We start from the raw sequence: 22,799 nt of genomic DNA on the forward strand, positions 1-22,799 counted from the left end.
GATATAGTTAAATATGGTAGAATATTCTAGAGCTTGTGATCCAACACTATAAATAGCCCTCCCATCTACTTCACAAGTACACACCACTCACGGCACTCAACTAAAAAAGAAAGAGGAGGGAGAGAGAGAGAGAGAGAGAGAGAGAGAGAGAAAGAGAGAGAAAAGATGAGGAAAGAAGAGGAAAAGAATTATGTATGTAACGACCCTGATTTTTGGTAAATAAAAATTTTATTAAAAATTTAAATTTTATTTTTATTACTTGAATTTGCTTTTAATATTCTTTTTTAATTTCTATAATCTGTTATAATTAGATTTAAGCCCTTAAAATATTTTTCTTGACTAAAAGTCCTACATGGCAATTAGAATTAGTTTTCAACCGAATAGTCGGAGGAACCAATCGACCAATTCACCTAGTTACAATACCCTAATCCTAAATGGACCTTTTTGACCATCTTGAAGCTTTATGAACCCCTCCAAACCCTATTGAACCATTAGGCCATTAGAAGTAATCATTATGCCTATGACTAGTCATTTCAAGTCACCCCCTTCATTATTTCATCTTTAACCATTGGTCAATAATGATTAGGGAAATTTTTGTCTTTTGGATAATACAGATATAACTTGCCAATGAATTATATAGATATGACAAGACTAGTCATTAGAATTTTTCAATCATTTTGCTTCAAAAAGAAGAAAACTAGTCTTACCATGCATGCACACCTAATGTAATCATGACTATTAGGCCTAGGTACACTTTCTAGGAAACTTTTATCTATTAGACAATATTTCGTAGGAAAATCTTTATCCTTTGAGTAATGGAAGTAAGGTTAGCCTTTATCCAATAAGTACCAAAAAAAATGACTAGACAAGTCAAAACCAAATCTCATCATTTTGCTTCCTTTGGAAGCAACCTAAGCCTTGTCATTCATCACCTCCCATCCTAGACTACTTGGTGCCTAAGTATACACATATATGGTTATCTATACACACACACACACACACACACACACATATATATAAGTGGTACATAGTACAGAGAGAGAGAGAGAGAGGGAGAAAGATTGAGTGTGTGCATGTATTTGTACACTCTAGCAAGCTATCTCTTTCACCAACTTCACACTCAACCCTAAAACTACATGACAACCCATTTCTAGTCAATTTTAAGTATAGAATCCTAGCCTTAGTCATCCTAAATTTGCTTCCAAACTAGCCTTTAATCATCCTAGAAATTGACTACAACCTAGACTTATGAATGACTAAACATGGAAGGCTATGCTTTAGCCTAATTAAACCCCACCCTAGACTTGTAAGACTTGCCAACCTAGACTATGATCACCTAGATTTACCTAGAAAGCCTAAGATCCTACTTGATTTTATAGCCTTATGCCTAAAGATTGGATTTGACAAGTCATGGAGGCTTTCAAGCATGATTTGCCCTTTTAACCATTGGACAATATTTGCTAGGGAAAATTTTATTCATTGGGTAATAGAAGTTAGTTTGGCTATAAATAACACCCCATCCTTGCCATTTAACTCACACCTTCCAACCATTCAACTTTTCTCTCTAGAAATTCTTGAGTTCTTACTTTGTTCTTCCTTGTTCTTAGTGTTCTTGAGTTTTTCTTGAAATTCTTCAAGAAATTCATCCAAAGCCGCCACTAAACTGCCACTCAACCACCATTCGATCCATAAAAGTTTAGTAGTTTAGTCAAGACTTAGTTTCGAGAGAAACCTTTCTCTTTCGAAGCTACCGGAAGCTTACCGTAGAAAGTTACTCCGCCCAACGTACTTTTTCTCTCCGTAGTCGTCACTACCGCCAAGAAGAAAGGTAGAATCCCTAGACCACTAACTCTACGTGTAACGCCCCCAATTTTGGGTACGTTAAATGAGGCATTTATTATATAATAAAGAGAGTCTGGCTCATTATTACATCATAAATACATCATAAGGAAAAGGTACATTTATTCAACAAGGAAGGAAACTAGGGTTCCTAATACTACTCTGCTTGCTCTTCCATCCTAGCAAGCTCCTCTGCTCCAAAAGCTTCCACGGTGTACATCTTATCCTGTTCATTTAAGAAATCTGACACATTATACCGGCGTCGCCACCCATATAATATGTCAGGGTCACCAAAAAGGCAACACCGTGAGCTACAACGCTCAATAGAGTAAACCCTACCCACTAACTCATAACTTACAAACAGTAAATCATATACGACGAATAGTAACAATCACACATCCACATTCACTATTCAAGTATCGTTGGTGTCCATGTTTTTTCTGTGTTTCTCCTACGCAACTCATCGTAGACCGTGTCTCCATTTTCACTTTTCATCACCAAATCAACATTTTCAAAATCCGTTTTTAACACACCCAACCTCGGTTCCGCCGTTCCGGGTTCCCGAGTATCCTCACAATGGTTCCGCCGCACCGGGTTCCCATTGGCACACATTTGCATTGGCTCCTCTCCGCGGATAACCAAGCCACACACCCAACCTCGGTTCCGCCGTTTCGGGTTCCCGAGTATCCTCACAATGGTTCCGCCGTCCCGGGTTCCCATTGGCACACATTCACACACACATCTCACATAATGCCATCAAAATCGGTCATTATGTAGTTTCAAAAATATTTCCTCCTTCGAAACACATTTTTCTTGTTAACCACACCCTAGGTGTCATGTTTCTATTTTCTCGATTTCCGTGTCTCGTTCTCATGCATAGACTCCGCGGTAGGACTTTTCACATACGCAACCATAAATCATTCATTGTAATCTAACAAGATCATCCAATTCTATATTGCTAAGCATGCTCGAAAAGATCAAAATATGAATACTTCAAATCAAGCGTTAAAATCTTATCTTTCGAAAATCGTTATATCTTACTTTTTGAGAAATTCAATACAACATATGTTTATTTAAGACAAAGTCATTTATCCAACATGTTCATACCTCCATTAGTGAGATAAACTTATTGACAATCATGCATTTTAAACGATAAGCTTATTTACTTGAAACCAAACAATAGATAATCTTATCTACGATATTGATACTTTGAATCAAGAACATGCTACTCTCTAACGTAGATTTTATACTATACGTAGAGTTATTGGATTAGGGTTCTACGTATACTTAGGGAAGTGAGTAGAGAAAATCTACATGATCGTAATGTCATTTCAAGATTTTGTAAAACGAGCTTGCTATTTATTCCTAATACTTTAACTTGCCTTATCATAAGCAAAATAACTAAAGTTATACTAGGGAAAATGAGTAGAGATTTATCTACCTTGATCCGAAACTAGTCGGGGCCGAATAAGCTAGTTGAAAGATTTTCTACGGGCGGTGAAACTTGCAAATCTGGACCAAACTTTGGATGGCAGTAACTCGGTCAATATTTGGCCGAATACGATTGTTCTTGGGTCGAAGTTGAAGCTCTCGAAGTGCTCTACGACTTTCGTGAAGGAAGTTGATCCTAGAAACTACTTTAGGTAGGAGAAAAATGGTGATAAAGGCAGAGACAGTATGCTGTCAGGAAATGGAAATCCGAGATTTTTACTGAACTTCGGATGCCGATATCTTTGTCATTTCTTCACCGATTGGGATGGTTCTTGGGTCTAACTTGAAGGTTTCGAAGTGCTCTACAACTTTCTCGAAGGGAGTTGGTTCTAAAAACTACTTTAAGCAGGAGAAAAATAGAGATTCGTGGAGGGCAGTAAGCTGCCTGGAAAAACAGAAATGGTTTCTAGAGAGAAGTGAGAGCAAAAAGTGATGGTGTGAATTGAATGGAAGGCATGGGGTGCTATTTATAGCCAACACTTGAGCTTCTCCTTCCTCCTCTATGGCCGGCCCCCCCCTTCTCTCCTTCCTCCCATGGATTTGCTCCATTGTCATGTCCAATCAAGCTTGAAAGCATGCCAAGTCTTCCATGAGTTGTCACTTCCATTTGTTGGCCAAATCTTTAGGTCATCATGAAGGGTTTTGGACTTGTCAAGTCTATGGGGAGGTTGCTTGCAAGAAGGAATATAATCATGGCCTAGCTTTGTACTTTGGAAGACTAGAATGGGTTGGCATGTAGTCAAAAAAAATAGGCTTAAGGCTATAAAGGTTGCTTGTGTAAGTAATCAAAACTCATGCACACACTCCATCTCACTCTCTCACTTTCGGCCTCTCTCTCCCTCTCTCTCACGGTTCTCTCTCTCTCTCTCTCTCTTGGTCTATATATATATGTGTACAAGTATATATATGAGTGTCTAGGAAAGTAAGTCTAGGATTATTAGGTTTAAGGCTAAAATCTTAGGGTTGCATGCATGCATGGTTAGGTTAACTAGTCTTGGAAGTAAAATGATGATATTCTTGGCCCATGATTTTGTATGGTCAAATCAAAGCCTCATTGGCAACTTAATTGCTATTAACCAATGGTCAAAAATTCTCCTAGCATTTATTAACCATTGGTTAAAGAAGGTAAGTATGGGCTTGAATGACTAGTCAAATCTAGGTTCTCATTATGGCAAGTCTAAGGTTGCTTCTTTTGGAAGCAAAATGATGGGATTTTTGTATGACTTGTCTTGTCATGCATTTAGGCAAGTCAAAGGTCTAATAACCAAGGGACAAAAATTCCCCTAACAATTATGGACCAAGGGGTAAAGGGATATTGGTAATAATTTGATATGACTAGTCATGGGAATCTATTGTCCAAGGGATAATATTTTCCCTAACATTTATGGACCAAAGGTTAAAGTTTTCCCTTGCCTTTATTATCCAATAGGTAGGGTAAGTAATGATGCTAGGTAAAGTGAAATGACTAAACATAGGAATAAAATGATTACTCCTATAGTCTAATGGTTCAATAGGGTTCGGAGGGTTTCATAAGGCTCAAAGACGGTCAAAAAGGTCTAATTAGGGTTAGGGTAATGTAACTAGGTGAATCGGTGGTCCAGTTCCACTAACTAATCGGTTGAATGCTAATTCTACTTGCCAAGTAGGATTTCTAGCCAAGAAATATAATTTAAAGATTTTATCTAACTCGTTAAGAAAATATACAAGTGCTTTTATAAGCATACTTGTTTTTAGAAAATGACTAGATTGTTCCGGCGTGAAAGATATAATTTTATAAGTCTCAAATCTAATTATGACGGATTATTAAAATTAAAAAGAAATTTTTAGTAGCAAATCCAAGTAGTTAAAATAAAATTTAAATATTTAACGAAATTTTTATTTACCAAAAATCAGGGTCGTTACACTACGTATAGTATAGAATCGTATGTTGAAAACTAGAATGTCCTTAGTTTAAAATATAAATATCCTTAATCGTTTTCTCTAAGTATATAAGGTAATCTATCATTAAAATGTTTGGAATGCATGATAGTCAACGAACTTATTTTTGATCTTAAGAATGGTTATGAGCATGTATACATGAATTGTTTGTATTACTTGTTGTGTGATAAAGCATAAGTGATTTTTCACTCCAAGGGCGTTCGTACATATGACATTATGCTTGAGTACGATTAGTAATATTGAGTTAGATGATCTTGCTAGTTTAGTTTTAAGATTATAATGAATGATTTATGATATCGTATGTGAAAAATCTTATCGCAAAGTCGTCGCATGAAACGAGACACGAAAATTGAGAAAGTAGAAATATGACAGCTAGGGTGGGGTTAATGAAAAGATGTGTTTTGGAACCGCAATGTGACCGGACTTGGTAGCCCATCGTGTGGATTGTGAAAACCACGACGTGGCCGGACTAAGTAGCCCGTTGTGTGAATGAAAACTTGCAATGTGGCCGTACTTGGTAGCCCATTGCATGGATTGTAAAAACCATAATGTGGCCGGACTTGGTAGCCCATTATGAAGATTGCCAATAGGGCCGGACGTGGTAGCCTCATTGGTAATATAGCTTGGTTATCCGCGGAGAAGAGCCAATGCAGATTTTGTGTGCCAATAGAAACCCGGCGCGGCGAAACTATTGTGAGGATACTTGGAGACCAGTGCGGCGGAACTGAGATTGAGTGTGTTTAAAACAGATTTTGAAAATGTTAATATGGTTTATGAAAGTGGAAAATGGTGACACAGTATACGACGAGTCGCATAGGAGAAACTCAGAAATCTTAGACACCAACGTTAGTTTGGATAATGAATGCGGATGTGTCATTGTTAACTATTTTTAGTATGATATGTATGAACTATGTGGAAATCATTGAATCTATGACCTATTGTTAAGAGTTAGATGGTATAGGTTATTCTATTGAGCCTTCGTAGCTCACGGTGTTATTTTTGGTGACCCTGATATTTTATATTGGTGACGACACCTGTACAATGTGTCAAATCTCATAGATGAATATGGTGAACTCTACACATTGGAGGCTTTTAGAGCCGAGGAGCTGACCAGAATGAAGGAAGAAGCGGAGCAGTAGATAAAAATCCTAGTCCACCCCTCCTTTTGTTGAATAAGATCATTCTTTTGAGATTTATGATGTAATATTGAGTCAGACTCTATTTATTTTGAAATGAAATTGTCCATTTAACGTTTTCAAAATTCGGGGCGTTACAATATGCGAGTCCTTCGAAGTAGTTGATCATAAGCCAAGTTGGACGGAATGAAAGGTGAGTTATGAATTATCCCTGTTACATAATTTTTGTAAAGTTTACGTTTTTAAAATTATGGTTATTTAACGATAAAGTTCTTTTGTAGTAAACATACCATGGAATTATGATGTTATGAACAGTTTATAGAAAAAAAAATATAATCGATACATCCGAACGATGTCCTTGAACCTAGGGGACGTTAAAGATACTAGTTGGAATAGTGTTATAAGGACGGAACGGAAAAAGGGGCACAGCCAGGTGTCCAACTGAATTGATCAATTCGTCATGTTATGTTGGGGGTCGCTCCCTCATTACTGGCGGTAATCGTTGGATGATATATCGTATTATTTTTACAGCATGTTATGTTATATACGAACTTGTTTATGATATTAGTTACAATTTAAGCCATGAAAAACTGAAGTTATGGTTTTGGTTACAGTTCAAGCCATTGAAAACTGAAGACTGAAGTTATGGTTCCTGTTTCCCTTTGATAAAAAGAATTTCATGGTAGCTCGTGTAACTCTAGTAATTCATGATCTCATACAAGTAGTAGCTTATGTTATTAAAATATATCTTCTTTTCCGATAATTAGAATTAGAAGGACGGGCCAAATATCAGTACTATTAACCTTATATCATGGATATGTAACGAATAAGGGAGGATGTAGCCATGTTTTCGTTGGCAATGAATAAATCCAGTAGTTTTTATTATTATTAAAAATAGCTTCTGTAAATGTTAAGTTTATTTCTTTTTATAAAAAAAATAGAGGCTTTTGGTGAGACAAAGTCACTAGCCGGTTACGATTTTCAAATCCGCTTGATCTAGGTTGTGACAGAATGTAAATATATTTTGTACCATTAATAATTTTTCGGCAACGGTTGGGCGGCGATGGTTCGAATCTGTTAAGGTAGGTTTTGGTTTTCTTCAGGCCTGATTTTTTTGACGTATCTGGGCATTTTACGCCTTTTGGGGTGTTTATGTTGTTCATTGTTTTTATTTGGACACTCTAGGCCCTCAAGTTATCTCTAAGGCTCTCATAAATTACTTCAATTTTTAATCCATTTGAACTAGTAAGGGATCTTATTTTTTTGATCATTTTATCCTAAAAACTCACAATTAATTTTTGCCTTTAGGGCTCTCATAATCTAGTTTTTGCTCTACAGGGTACTAAATAAAAATAAAAAATTAATTATGAAATCCCTATAAACAAAAATTAATTATGAGATCTCTATAAACAAAAATTAATTATGACCCTTTAGAATGATATGATAAAAAAATAAGATCATCCCACCAGTTCAAACGGATTGAAAATTGGAGCGTACTTAATTTTTTCGGAAAAAAACTGAAATGGTTCCTGTAATTAAGTGTTTGTGTCAATTTGGTCCCTGTAGTTGTAATTGGCTCGATTTACACTTTGTATTTTCCATTTTGTTCAAATTTAGTCCAATTACTAACCGCCGTTAGTCCTTTTAACAGCAAAAATAAATGGCCCCTTTTTTGGGGAGTCAAAACAGTAATTCTCTCATTTCTCTATTGCTCTAATATTAGGAGTGTGCACGGGTCTGGCGGGTCGAGTTGAACCCGACCCGACTTGTTAGGTAACAAATGTTTTAGGCCCGCAAACCAAACCGAAAAGTGGTAAGAACCGTCCGCAAACCTGATTCTTTACGTCGGGTTAGGTCCGACCAAAAACTGAATTAATCTTTGTGAATTGGCACCAACTACCCCAAACCGAAATATGATTTTTAACAGAAAATGAACTCGTACCCGTTCAAACCACATGTTCGACCCCGCTCGAGACCCTTCGAGTCGGGTCGGGTTGGTTCCGCGGGTAGACGAATTTTTTGCACAGGCCTACCTAATATATCTCTGAACAAAAACACAGTTCATTCTTTCATTCTCCATTGATAAGGAGACACCTGAGAAGAAATTTGGTTATAGTTTTCTGTATAAAGTTGCCCTCCAATTCAGCATTTTCATGATCAGCCATGAGGTAACATAACCACTGGTATTGTCTACCTATTCAACTTGTGAACAAATACTGAGATGCCTTATTTTTCTACATAGTACTGAAAATGCATACAAAACCATATTTAAAAGTCACAACATGATATAGATCCAAAAGTCACAACATGATAAAGAACCATGTCCAAAAGTCAAAATATTATATAAACTCAGTGGTTGTTCGGCTAAATAAGCCAAGTGGCTTATTTTTTTGTCCTTATTTAATTTTTTTTGGTATTTGTTAGTTTTTTGTCAATTTTTTGAAGATTATTGCTTCGTCATGACGAGAGGAACCTAAAAAGTAAAAAATTACTATCGAAATTTAATTTTTTTTAATAAAGACGAAAAAAATTGGTTTATTGGCTTATTCTTGTCTTTATGAGCTTATTTTTGTCTTTATTTAAAAGGACTAACGGCAGTTAGCAATTGGACCAAATTTGAACAAAATGGAAAGTACATAGTGTAAATCGAGTCAATTACAACTATAGGAACCATTTTGATTTTTTTTCCAAATTTTTTCAAGACTGTTATATATTAAAAAATTTGGTTAGACAATAAAGTGTACCAATTTTTAATCCATTTGAACCGATGCGAAAATCTTATTTTTCTAATAATTTTATCAAAAAGGGTCATAATTAATTTTTGTCTTTAGGATTTTGATAATCAAGTTTTTGTTGTATATGGTCCCAAAAAAAGAGTAGATACTTAATTATGAGAGCTCTAGAGACAAAAATTAATTATTACCCTTGAGAATGATATGATCAGAATTCGCACCGATTCAAACGGATTGAAAATTGAAGCACTTAATTTTTTTAACGTATATTTTTTAGTGATATATAGTCTTAACAAATTAAATGGAAACGACATTGTTTTGGAGTCGTTTTGGCATAGCAGATCATCTGTTAAAGAGTGCTGGAGTTTCATGGGTATGCCTCATTAATGAAAACGGCGTGGTTTTGAAATAGTTGCAACCCTATGGTGAGGGAGCTCACCACAGGCTCCCCGAGTAAATTGTTCAGAGTTAGGATCAAAAAAAAAAATTTGTTCAGAGTCTTTTTTTTTCCCCATATTACTACATGTCCTAATCATATTGGCCCTTTCTTTGGTTAATTGGGTTAAGTTGTAATTAGTTATTCTGCCTATTCATATTTGTTGACTCATTAAACTTTATTGTAGGCCCAAAACCGAATAAACCGAGTAAACCAGACCAAGCTGAATAAACCAAACTGAAATTGTTTGGTCCAGTTTGTTTTTTTTAAAACTCCAAATAGAATGAACCAATTTTTTTTTTTGAAAAATTTGTCAGAAATCGAACCAAACCAAATCAATTTCACCTTAGCCCTTAGGGCCGTCTAAAGGTTTCAAGATTGAAGTGAACAAAATTGGAAGCTGAACTCTAGGATATTTATAGCAAGGAATGGAGGCTATAGAAGTGGAGTCTGACTCATCAACTGCTATTAATATGATAATTGGAGAACCGTCCGAACACTCTCCTCATACAATCCTCATTCAAGAATGTAAAGTCCTTATGGAGGCTACAAGATGTATCTTAAGGCACACACTCAGGAAAGGCAACAAAGTGGCAGACAAACTTGCAAATATGAGAGTTGATCAAGAAGACAGGATGGTGTCTCACATCATCCCGCCGGACGACCTTATTCCACTCTTGGAAGCGGACACGAGAGGAGTGGCGTTCTAGCGTTTTTAGTCGTTGTTTTGGTGTACGGAAAAAATGAAGTAAAACTCGTTTTTAACCTTTATTCACTTGGGCTGCCTTGGGCTTTTGTGCGATACCAAATGGACTGCTCGAATAACAACGGGCTTCTCGAAAGCCTGCAACAATGGGTTATGTTGTCTATGGATTCAAACTTCAAATAATTTCATTTTTGATCACCTCCCTCAAACTTCAAATATAGCCGTAATGCTTACGCGATATTGTCTCATTCGATACCGAGTTTATGAAATATTGAAAGCCACGCACACAATGACACAAATTTCTATACGCGCACACATGACTCATGTCACAAAAAGACTCAACAATTACGATGATATGCTAATCCGATTGTGAATGAAAGCCATAGATTTTATTCAATAAACTACATTAAACTTTCTCAATTTATTCCATTGTAGCACAAATCATCCAACTAGGAAAATCATATTCAAAACCAGAATCCCCTAGTTTAATTTTCTTCTTCTTTTTCTAAGGACATTTGGGTCCACCCTCCTTGGTTTTCCAGTTGTTGTAGCAAGGGCACTCCTCCTTGTTACCATAGGTGCCTGATGGAACGCACAAACATTTGTTACAACAGAGGTTGCAGAACATCAAACATGCTTTCCGGTGGTTGTCGGCCTTGGAACACCGATAGTCACATGCCGCAGGGCAATCTGTCAGGGAAAAGCATCACATTAATAAGCTGCTAATTAGTAACATAGACAACAAAAAGGTGAAAGGGGTGAAACCAATAAGTTTGGATCCCACCATTCCTTATGTTGGGTTCGTCGATTTGTGCACTAACATGGAAAATTTTAATAGTTTGATAAAACATTGATAGCCAGATATTCGTTGCAAATATGCCCCAACATGTGACTATTGACGTTTGATCAATTTTTTCTTTTTTATATTAGTTAACCACTTGACAAATTAACCATTAGAATGTATGGTTTGGAGTAAATCACGAAACTTAAAAATCCGCTCCGGTTGAACACACAAAACAAAAGCCATGTCCAAGAAAAATGAGTTAAACAGCATAACTTGAGATTATGAACTCTTCAGGTAGAATGTGAGAAAACATATGAGTTTTGGAAAAAATGGATTCATGTAATCAACTCTAATTGATTGAGACTTAAGACTCGATTTTGGTTTAATTAGTTAGAATATAAGACAAGTTTTTGAGATAAGTGATTAAGTCCCATGTAACAAAAAGCTCACCTTTTTGGGCAACACATCCTTCGCCACATGCCTGTCAATAATTAGAACCCAAAAAATAAAAAGAGTAAGAAAAACGAATTCATTATGTCCTATATAAGAGTGTTGTTATTGAAACCACATAGTACATTTACCATTGAAACTTGAATGGTACACATTGAAGCCAAAAGGAATAGGAGGAAAACAAACTGAAGCCTTGGATAGCCAGCCATCTCTCTCTCTCTCTCTCTCTCTCTCTCTCTCTCTCTCTCTCTCTCTCTCTCTCTCTCTCTCTCTCTCTCTCTTTTATGCAGTCGATTCCAAGTAATGTTTTTCTGAAAATTCTGATGAGTGCTCTACTCTCGATTGCATGCCAAAGCACCCTTTATATACGCAATGTCCTAGCTTTTAGCCTTTGTTTACATGGGAAGTAGTTAGGCCATATTAATTTGTTTTTTTTTTTTTGCCATTTATCAGAATAATAGTAAATCTACTCAAAGAAGGAAAGACAATGAATGTAAATTTATTTCCACCAATAATCACTTCTTTTCAATATTTTTGATGATCATTATTAATAAATGTTACTCGTAACCAACTTTTGATAGATTTCGCTAGTAAGTGGAAGGCAGAAAATTTGTACAAGAACAATTAATTGAATAAATCCAATGTGCGGAACAATTTGAAGTTGTATTGGTAGCAAGCTTAGCTAAAAATAGTCTTTGAGTTTATCCATACTTATGAATAGAACTGGTTACTGTTATATGGAGTATATCCTTAAAAAGATTAAGGTTGTCACGGTTGGGATGTAGGGTAACTCTAGAGTCTTGTGTGTAACTCTTGCTCCTAACATCTTGGCTTACCCGATGCCCCTTTATTTTGGGTGAAAAAGTTTCGGCACATAGCAAAATGGCTCTAGTGCCAAAGAAAAAGAATATGACGCGAAGAATTACTATTGACCGCAAAGAATTGCTCCTAGTCGCGAAGAACTACTCATGGCCGCAAAATATTACTCCTGGCCTCAAAGAATTACTCTTGGCCACATCGAATTACTCTTAACCGCGAAGAATTACTCTTGACCGCTACGAATTACTCTTGGCCACAAAGAATTGCTCTTGGCCGCATCGAATTGCACTTAGCCGCAAATAATTGCAAGACCATAAAGTAATTCATGCGGCCAAGTGCAATTCGATGCGGCCAAGAGTATTTCGTAGCGGCCAAGTGCAATTCAATGCGGCCAAAAGTAATTTGATGTGGCCAAGTGCAATTCATAGTGGCCAAGAGTAATTCTATGCGGTCAAGAGTAATTCGATATGGCCAAATGCAATTCGATGTGGTCAAAAGTAATTAGATGCGGCCAAGTGCAATTCAATGCGGTCAAGTGCAATTCGATGCCGCCAAAAGTAGTTCTCGGCCAAGAGTAATTCTTTACGGTCGCGAGTAATTCATTGCAGCCCAATGTAATTCATGTCACAGCCAGAAGTAATTCATCACTGCCAGGAGTAATTCTTTGCGGTTAAGAGTAATTTTTTGCAGTCAAGAGTAATTCTTTGTGAACTTCTAATCTCAACTATTGGCTTCAATAGTTGAGATGGAGTGTCTTTTTTTGTGTCCCTGTAACGCTCTCCTATTTATATATTCTTCAAATTAGCACAGAATTTGGAAAGTTTTGGTATTCATCTCTCTTTGTTTTTTGAAAAATCATAGAGACATTAATGTACATTTGTTAGGAGTAAATAAATCCACACGACAATTATGTAATATGTGCAAAAAAGTGTTCAACTCTTGCTCCTAACATCTTGGCTTACCCAATGCCTATATTTTAGGTGAAAAAGTTCGGCACAGAGCAAACTGGCTCTAGTGTCAAAGAAAAAATCCACTGTATATATCTAAGGGAAATGGCTGGATATAGTAAGTACGGAATAATACTTTTAGGATCTTAATTCTTTTTCGAGTCTCCAAGCTCTCCGAGACGAACAATTGGACGTAAAAATTATACCCAAATGTTAGGGGCCACGTAAAAGTTTCACGATTGATGCAAGATTCAGAATAATGTATCGATTAGAGTACCAGTTTTTCTATTAGTACGGTGCATATAGGTACCGTGTGATATCGGGTACTGTTTCGAATTTATCACTGTTAGTATTATTTTTCTACATCAAAGAATTTAGTATAATATATACATTAATTGAAAAACAGATAAATTTAAAAGTAGTTCGGTACCGTCCGGTACTAGAAGAAAAAAATAAATTAAGATCTAGTCTAGTATGGCCGGTACCGACCGGTATTTGAGCCAGAGCAAAATTAGGAATCAAAGCAAAATTAGGAATGTAGGGTACCAGATTTAGCCAATACTGATACATACCGGTCGGTGCGATAGGAGATTCAAAACCTTAGATTGAAGTAGTTCAGTGCATTATGCTAACGGCCGCTTTAAATCTTTATTGAGTTGGGCTATCTTGGGCTTTTGCATGATTCCAAATGGACTGCTCAAACAACAACGGACTTCTCGAAAGCCTCCACAATGGGGTTGTGCATGGATTGAATTCAAAATTCAAATATAGCCGGAAAAAAGATTGGCTTTTAGAGAGAGAAAATACTCCAACAGACAACTACAGAGAGAGAGAGAGAGAGAGAGAGAGAGAGAGAGAGAGAACAAAGAGCGAAGTAGAGAAATGGAGGAGTAGCGCCTCCTCTTCCTCTTCGCCGCCTTTCTCCTCCGCATCGTTATCTCCTCCTCCAGCCATCGCACGTCACACGCTGAAGTCACCGTTCGTCGTCGTAAACTGGTTGCTTCTAGTTTTCGAAGCTCTTCTTCTACTATTTGTTTTGTGTTTTCTGCGTTGTGGATATCTGAAAATGTTGAGAAAAGGCTTTCTCTCTTGCCCTAGCCGGGGAAACCGACCTCTTTCCAAGGAGGAAAAAGGTGAAGATTCTAGCCCTAAATAGGGAAATCGACCTCTTTCTAAGGACGAAAATGGTAAAGGTTCTAGCCCTCGACCTCTTTCTATGGAGGAAAAAGGTAAAGGTTCTATGATACGCACCTAAGATTGCTTGATCGTGGTGCTTAAGTATGTTAGTTAGAAGTGTTTTTAGCTTTTAATTGTCGTTTTTATTCAATATTGCTCGTAAGGTAGTTTGTTAAGTGTTTCAGGCAAAACGCCCTTAAAAAGCGTATTTTGAGTGCAAAGCCAACCCCCAAGTTAATTCAAGAATCATCGCCCGGTGGAACTGGTGCCAAAGTGACCAAAGAACGAAGGCAAGAAGCATCGGGCAAGCCAACGGTCGTCGGGTGTCAAGTCTTGGAGGCTAGCCTGAAGAACCAGAGATAAGCTCCCCGTATCGATACGGATTTTGGACCGTATCGATACGCATTGGTTATCTTTCCAAGCAGAGAGTTCCGTATCGATACGGTCATAAACCGTATCGATACGGGCGCGTTACGGGAAATTGGTCTTCTCAGCTTAGCGATGTGGTATCGATACTTTGCATAATCTATATCGATACGGGGAGCTCTCGGCCAGATATTTGCTGCTTTTTGGACTTTCCATTTATGGAATAGTTGCTACTTATAGTATGTTTCTAGGATATTTGTTGGGAGAGAAGTTGAGTTGTATAAATACTCTTCTCTCCCACTTTATCTCATATCTACTTTATGTTCTAGTTTTAGTTCTCTCTCTAGGAGAGATCTCCATTGTTGTTCATGCTTTTCTTATTGTAATTTCCTTAGAACTCAAGTAAGTATTTACTTTATGTTAATTTCTCGTTTATTAATGTTGTAGCTACGCTTTGGATCTTTGCATAAATCAAGTTTATTTTCGTTTTCTTCGGTTAAATCTTTCGCTCCATTTTCTTACCATGTCTAGTCTTTTAGCTATGTGTGAGTAGTCTTTTGGCTAAGTCTTGGGCTAATCTATCCTAAAGATCTAGGTGGTTATTTGGTTCTCGAAACTTCGGGCTTAAAATCATGGTTTTTGGAATTGGATTAACCTAGCCATTTTGGTCTAAGCGAGGGGTGTTAACTCTTTGGTATGTTGTTTAGTCAAGCGGTCTTGGCAAGTGGCATATTGAGGGCTCGTGGCCTCCTACGTGTTAGATACATTAGCAAAAATAGGTTTGTTTAGTTCCGTTTAATCACTTCTTTTGATAAACGTAGTCATTAAAGCTAAATTCTCCGGGCATGAGCACGCGGTCGTGACTCTCGCCTGAGTTAAATTGAGAACCGGTAACATCCTTTGTCAAGGGTTAGACGATCCCTAGACTTGCCTCCTTTTAGTTTATTAGGCGTTTTCCTAGTCTTTTGCCTTGGCAATTTTCATCGTTTCAAAGCAAAACCAAGTTGGTCGTCTTAAACGCCACAATCCACCAGATAAAACCTACAATCCGATTAAGCTATATTCGAATTCTCTGTAGGTACGATCCCGGTACCTAGCCCTACGCTTGGGGTTTTTCTCAACCTTATTTGAAGGCGAGGTTTGAAGGCGAAGCATTCTAGCCCTGAACAGGGAAAGCAACCTCTTTCCAAGGAGAAAAAAGGTGGAGATTCTTGCCCTAAACTGGGAGATCGACCTCTTTCTAACAAGGGAAAAGGTAAAGCTTCTAGTTCTAAGCTGGGAAATGGACGTCTTTCTAAGAAGGGAAAAGGCAAGAATTGGGCACGTAACGTCAACGTGGGCAAGGGGAAATGGAAAGGAAACCCTACATCTCGGTCACCTTAGGATGAGCTTTCTAGAATGGATCCTTTTGAAAGGGCAATGATCCTGGAATCGTTAGATGATGATCCACCTTGGGATGATTTTTGTAGTAAGAGGGCAATGATCCTGGAATCGTTAGGTGATGATCCACCTTGGGATGATTTTTGTAGTAAGAGGGCAATGATGCTGGAATCGTTCGATGATGATTCACCCTGGGATGACTTTTGTAGTTTGGATTTTATTGAGAGGGCATCGTTTCTGGGAAATCAACCTCTTTCTAAGAAGGAAAAGGGTAAAGGTTCTAGTTCTAAACAGGGAAATCGACATGTTTCTAAGAAGAAAAAAGGTAAAGATTCGGCACATACTGCGGGCAAGGGGAAATCAAAAGGAAACCCTAGATCTTTGTCGCTTCGGGAATTGAATGCCAGAATGGATCCTTTTGAGAGGGCAATGGTCCTTGAATCATTAGAGAATTTTTGTTATTTGGATGCGAGTGAGAGGGCATTGTACCTCGAATCATTAGATGAGTCTGAGATTAATGATATTTATAGGGCATTGTTCCTGGAACCGTTCTATGATGAGTCCGAGTTTGGTTCTGTGGGAGGTGAGTTGAGTTCGGATACGAAGGATAGGATTGGTAGGGAATTTGATAGGAATTTCGAGCGGGATATTGAGAAGGCGATTGCAGAGAAAAGTAAGAATGGCTTGGACCTTTTAGATGTAGAGATTTTTAAGTCTATGCTGGGTAAACCAAATTGGATTGATACGGATGATTTCAAGCAGCAGTTTTCAGACGTCGTGGAAGATGGCAATGAAGATGATGGGCGCAGACTTGACATGCTATGCTATCTACAATCGAAGTATGACACTGAGGAGACTAAATCCGTGGATGCACACTCCCATACTAAAGTGAAGTCAAGTGGGTCATGGAAAGGACTCTGTACGAGGTGAGTTGGGTATTATGGGGGCTGGTTTTATTCCTGTTGTGGAGCATGACGAGGGAATGGTGATGGATAACAATACTGGACTTCAAGATATCCGGTCTTCGCAACTTCATTTTAATTCCAAGGAGAGGTACTCCAAGGCGGAAACCAAGACTCAACTACTCAGGCCTGACCCGATAGATGAAGCAAAAGCAACAGTGAATGTAGGCAAAACTCTGGGGGTGGACATGCCTGGGCAGGAGGATTTCTGGGTGAAGAGGTTTGCAAAAATGATTGTCAAGGAGAGAGCAGAATATGATGCCCTTAGTAAAGATTAGATCTAATCTCATCCTTCTCCGAGAGGAGTGCAGCTTTTGGGTTATCTTTGCTTGGTGGATATTTTGCTTGTTGGTTTTTGTCGTTGGCATCTTGCGAACTTTCCATTATCGGTTTTTCGCTCTTCTCATTTTGTTTAGGGGTATGTGCCATCTTTGTTTGGTATATACTTGCATGGATGTTGTGGAGCTAATGTTCCTTAAAAAACTTCTTGCTGATAAAAAAAAAAAAAAGAATATGCAAGGGCAACTATTCTCATGATCCTCATGTTGAGCACCACCGTGTCATGTGCTCCGCTAGCCCTTATTTGCTTTTTTATTCTCTAATGGATCTTTTGCGGTGCTAGAATGGGCGATGTTTAAGTCAGTAAATGCGCTAAGTTGTTTTGGCAATCCTGTTGGTAGGTTTATTTGTTGGTTTTGGTTTTTTGGTTCTAGAGCATTTCCAACCTTGACCCATTTTAAGATCCAAATTTAAAACTTGGGCAAAACCCACGAAAAACCCTCTCCAATTTTCGACTCAAACCCTTCCTCATTTTGAGTTGTACGTATTTCTTTTCCCAAATTTGAGACAACCCAAGTCTCTCCCCATTTTTTCCCCCAATATTCCAACGGCTCTTTTGTTTTTTCAGCGGCTCCTTCCATGCCATTTTGAGAGCATGGCATCATAGACGCCATGGCTTTCCCAAGCTTGGATACCTCTCTCTCTCTCTCTCTCTCTCTCTCTCTCTCTCTCTCTCTCTCCTTGGATATCTAAATGCTGATTTTGATGTGTTCTCTTTATTTTTCAAAAAACTCCCTCTAAATTTTCCCCTACTTCTAACATTTCTCTCTCTATCTCTTTTCACTTATTACTCATACTATTTTTTAAAAAACTTTTCAAAAACCATTTCAAACACAACAGAAGTCTCAACGATCTCTCCCTATTCTCTATGGAAGAATCTTGAAGCTGGTTGCGGAATAAGAACCGTGTCGTTGAGGAGAGATGTGTGCTACCCTTTTGGCCAAAATCGTTGGGGGAAACAAAAATGGAGGGAAATAGTCTTGAAAGCATAAAAAATATATATATATTTTGGTAAGGGATTATTTTGCCATTGGAATGAGTCTAATCTAAAATGGGTTTTTACCTAAAATTTGACTCAAATTTGGGTCAAGGCTGAAGATGCTCTTATCTCCCTCTCAAGTATGCCCATTCCCATTCTGAACGTTAACACTATCTTTTTGCTATTATTAGTATTTATTATTTCGTGCTCTTCTGTTTGTCTTGTTTTGTTTCGTTTTTTATTATACTTGTTTCGGCCGAACTCAATGTCTACGAGATTAAAACCTGAGATTTTAGGAATTTGCTCCCAATGTTTATGGTGCTATCAATCGTTATGGGCCACCAGTCCATATTCCGGCTTTAAATAGGTCCACACTAGTAGACATTGAGATAGATACTCTTGAGATTAATCGAGGTGTGCATAAATTTAGGCTTTAAGTAAGAAAATAACCAACAGCTTAGAGTTATTGCAGGCTAATGGATATATCCGACATGGTTCGTAGGTTGCATTTTGCTAGTGAGAGATCCTCTTAAACGGTCCTCAAGAAGTAACTGGTAAGTCTGGTTTATTATGTGATCGTGTGCTCATTCCATAAAAATAAGGTGCATAACTACTTTAGTTGGCCTGGTAAAAACTAACTATTTTAGCTAGGAAATGAGGATACAAAAGTGATTGTGTGTCTCTAAGATTATCAGGACATATTCTGTTATCTATAGGCTAGAGACCTACATGACTTATTTTTTAAATGTTTAAAGACTAGGTTGAAGCCATCAATTATAAAGGCAAATTGGATGGTACTTTAAAGATATCTACACCATTGTTCTTCAGACAAACAGAGTCACAGTTTTAAGTACGCAAAAAGTTCTATCCGGCAGCAGAGTGGAAGAGGAAGAGAAAGAGGAGAGATGTCGTTGATGTATGCCCAGAGGCTGTGGGCATGCATTCTGCAGGTTGTGTACTAGGGAGGTTTGGGTTCAGAGTGAAAGAGGCAACTGCCATTTCATCTTGGAAATTCTTGATATCTTCTGATCACTCTGTCATAAGCACCAACATCAAGAATCAAGATTGTTGAAAGTTGAACTGAGAAGCTTTCTCAGCTGCTAGGTGAATCTTATTATGCACAATATTTTTTCTCTTTTGAATCTGATGCTCTGCTGCCTACATGATGTCTTGCCCTGGTTGTGCTGCTGTCCATTCGTTTATGTTCGTTTTGCTGTGCCCAGTCTATGGTGTTGCCTGCTGTCGCCGATCTACTTGTGTCTGTTTTTGCTGCTGCTAGTGTCTTACCTGGTTTTGTGTGGCTCCTTGGAGCTTTTGGGCCACCTGTTTTGGCCTTTTTCTATTTCTTTTTGTTTCTCTTGCTCCATTTTTCCATGTTCCAATGCTTTATTGGAGGTCTCTCTCTCTTTCCTATCCCATGTATCTATATCACGTTGTTAGGTTTCTTCTTTCTTTCTTAACGTACCTATATCAAGTTTCTAATTAAATACTATCTTTTTGCCGATTTTAAAAAATAAATAAATCCCTTTTGGGGTTTTACTCCCCATAGTTGCTTTTGGTGTTTCTGTTTTGGTGTCTGGCTACCATGCCCCAAAGCAGTATTGGGGCATCATGCCCCCGTTTTTTTTAAACCTTTGGATCTCCTCTTTCAATCTCAACCCTTGGATCCCCCCCTCCCTTCTGTTAACCTCCTCCACTGGTTAAAATTATTTTGAAAACACCCAAAAACGTTAAAGTACAATCTTTAGTTGTGATAAGTATACCTTATTTTGCAGTAAGTGTCAACATAAAACATGGTAAGAATAGCTAGCATTCATGGTAAGTATAATAATGACTTTTTTTGGCTGAAAAAACGCAAACCCTTACTTTTTGGAGATGGTTTTGATCCAAGGGCCAAAATTAATCTAAAACCTGATCTAATGGTCCATAGTAAATGGAGGCATGATGCCCCAATACCACATTACCAAATTGGGGCATCATAGAAATTTTAGAGATTGTCAGTTCATTCTTTACAAAGAGAAAATTGAGACCGATGTCCATGGATTGAGTAGAAATCGTAGTAGTATAGGTTTTTCTATCATATGACCCAAAAAATGTATGCAATTGGTTTCGAATTAGTTGGAAGAGAATGGGTTTTGTCCGAGCTTTCACCTCAGTAATCTGATCCGTTCATCTTATAAGGCTTGCAAATTAATAGTACATCGATGCAAAAAATCAGTTTAATCGGACATCAATAGCTATATCAAAAAAATTAAATTGTGGTTTATAAAATGGACAACTTGATTATGTCACCAGTTTTTTAGCTAAACTGTCCATGACCGTCTAGTTTATAAATCAAAATATAATTTTTGATATAGCAATTGATGTCTGATCAAGCTGATTTTCTACGTAACATATAACTCTAAGGGCCCTACAAGATGATCGGTTCAGATTATTGCAGTGAACGCTCGATCTAATGATTGATATAACGAAAAAGCTACGTACTACATTAGATTCAAACTTCATTAGAGTCAAACGTTAGATTCAAACTTCATATTTTACTAAAAACATTAGATTCAAACTTGATATTTTCGATTCGAAAACCCAAAACTGCTGAAAATGGATTTAAATTTCTGTTCAAGGTTTTTCTATCGCTTTCCTTATTTCAGGTAATAATTCCCAGAAGAATACTAATGAAAGGACCCCCGATTTCCATAAGCGAAGCCTCAAATTTTGAATTTTAAAAATACAGATTATTTAAGTCAAATTGAATTTAGGTAACAAGACTACATAAGACTTTCCCATTTACGAATGAAATCTAATCCACGTGGATACAATTTTTTTTTTTTTGGTAATGCATGGTGTCTCGGGTCAGCCTGTGCGCATCTCGGACTAATTCATACAGCCTCTCCCACAGCCGTTTCACATGTTTATGCGTGAGGATGAGGTGGCCCCAAGAGTTATTGGTCAAAGGAATCAAACCTGAAATCTTATAATTGAGTAAACATCTAAGTCTCAAGCCAAGACTACTTGGCCAACCCTCGGGGTTCATGTGGATACAATTATGTAAGTCAATTCGATCTGAGCATTATTAAAAGACTTTCCTTTAGAGTAGAAGATTAAAGCTCAATTCCAAGAGATTGTTAATTTAAAGCTTCTTGCCATTAAAACCAATTAGTTAATTTTACTTACCAAATTAGAGTTTGTAAATAGACAGAAAGACTATCCTTTTCTGGAGTGTTTTTTTTCCCTGAATAAGGATGAAGTTGCCACGTGATTAGACAACTTTAGTAAGTATATATGTAACAAAGATAGATTAATATAATCTACCCAGCTAACAAAGTAGTAGTACTAATTAACCGTGCAATTTAATTTATTTTCGTTTAATGTCATTACCAAACAGGGCTTTACTTCAAGAGTTTAAATATTGGCATTGCTTCATCACCCACATAATCTCTCTCTCTCTCTCTCTCTCTCTCTCTCTCTCTCTCTCTCTCTCTCTCTCTCTCATACGCACACAACCAAAAATTATTTAAGGGTGAAATGATCACAATGGCCCCCTTCATAATACTAAACCTCTTTACCATTGTACTTGGTGTTATGGTCACATTTGCTCAAGGGGACTTCACCTTTAATCAAACCTACGAACCTTCGTGGGGTTTTAATCATCTCACCGTTGTTGAACAAGGAAAACAAGTGCAACTTTTATTGGACCCTTCCTCCGGTATGTACGCAAGACAATTATTATTATTACTATTTTTTTTGATAATTCAGGTGTTTAGATCAACTTATTTTCATATTACAAGACATATTTATTGACAACTGTGTCAAAATTGGAAAAAATTAATTCCGCTTTTCTAATTTATTTCTTTGTTTTCATTTTTCTAAACTTTTTAATTCTTCTTGGGAAGAGGAATTTGTAAGGGTACCAACTGATCAAAGTATAAAACAATACACTAAAGGATAAAATAAATAGAAAGACCGCTTTTAAGTCCTATTTTTAATATTTATTTCTTAAATAATCTCTATTTCAATTTATTTTTTTGCTCATTTTTTATTCCCTTGCAGGATAACTAAAACAAAACTATCTAACCACGAAAAATAAGTCCTATCTTAAAAAGTAATTAATGTAGTCCAAACTCACTCATACTGTGATAGCACTCCCATTTTATAACAAAAAATGCAAGTGTTCTTCGGAATAACTGGGCGTAAAGGGCACGTAAACGGTGAATCGGGTTGAAAGTGAAAGTTGCCAAAAACTGGCGGAATGCTCTCGAAACCAATTCACTTGAGTGAGACAGTGGAGAGTGGAATTTTGTGTGTAGGGGGTGAAACCCAAC

At 37.3% G+C, this 22,799-nt stretch overlaps 1 protein-coding gene across 1 annotated transcript; it reads right to left on the reverse strand.

Moving 5' to 3' along the window:
* Positions 1 to 10,620: 10,620 nt before the first annotated feature.
* Positions 10,621 to 11,765, reverse strand: LOC131313608 (gibberellin-regulated protein 12-like). The gene is made up of 3 exons (XM_058341999.1): positions 11,644 to 11,765; positions 11,513 to 11,543; positions 10,621 to 10,968 (listed from the first exon to the last, which is right to left on the reverse strand). The coding sequence occupies exons 1-3, from the start codon at positions 11,719 to 11,721 to the stop codon at positions 10,784 to 10,786; spliced, it is 294 nt and encodes a 97-aa protein (XP_058197982.1). The 5' UTR covers positions 11,722 to 11,765; the 3' UTR covers positions 10,621 to 10,783.
* Positions 11,766 to 22,799: the final 11,034 nt, after the last annotated feature.

This window comes from Rhododendron vialii, chromosome 13a, assembly GCF_030253575.1.
Source record: "Rhododendron vialii isolate Sample 1 chromosome 13a, ASM3025357v1".
NCBI classification, from domain to species: Eukaryota; Viridiplantae; Streptophyta; class Magnoliopsida; order Ericales; family Ericaceae; genus Rhododendron; species Rhododendron vialii.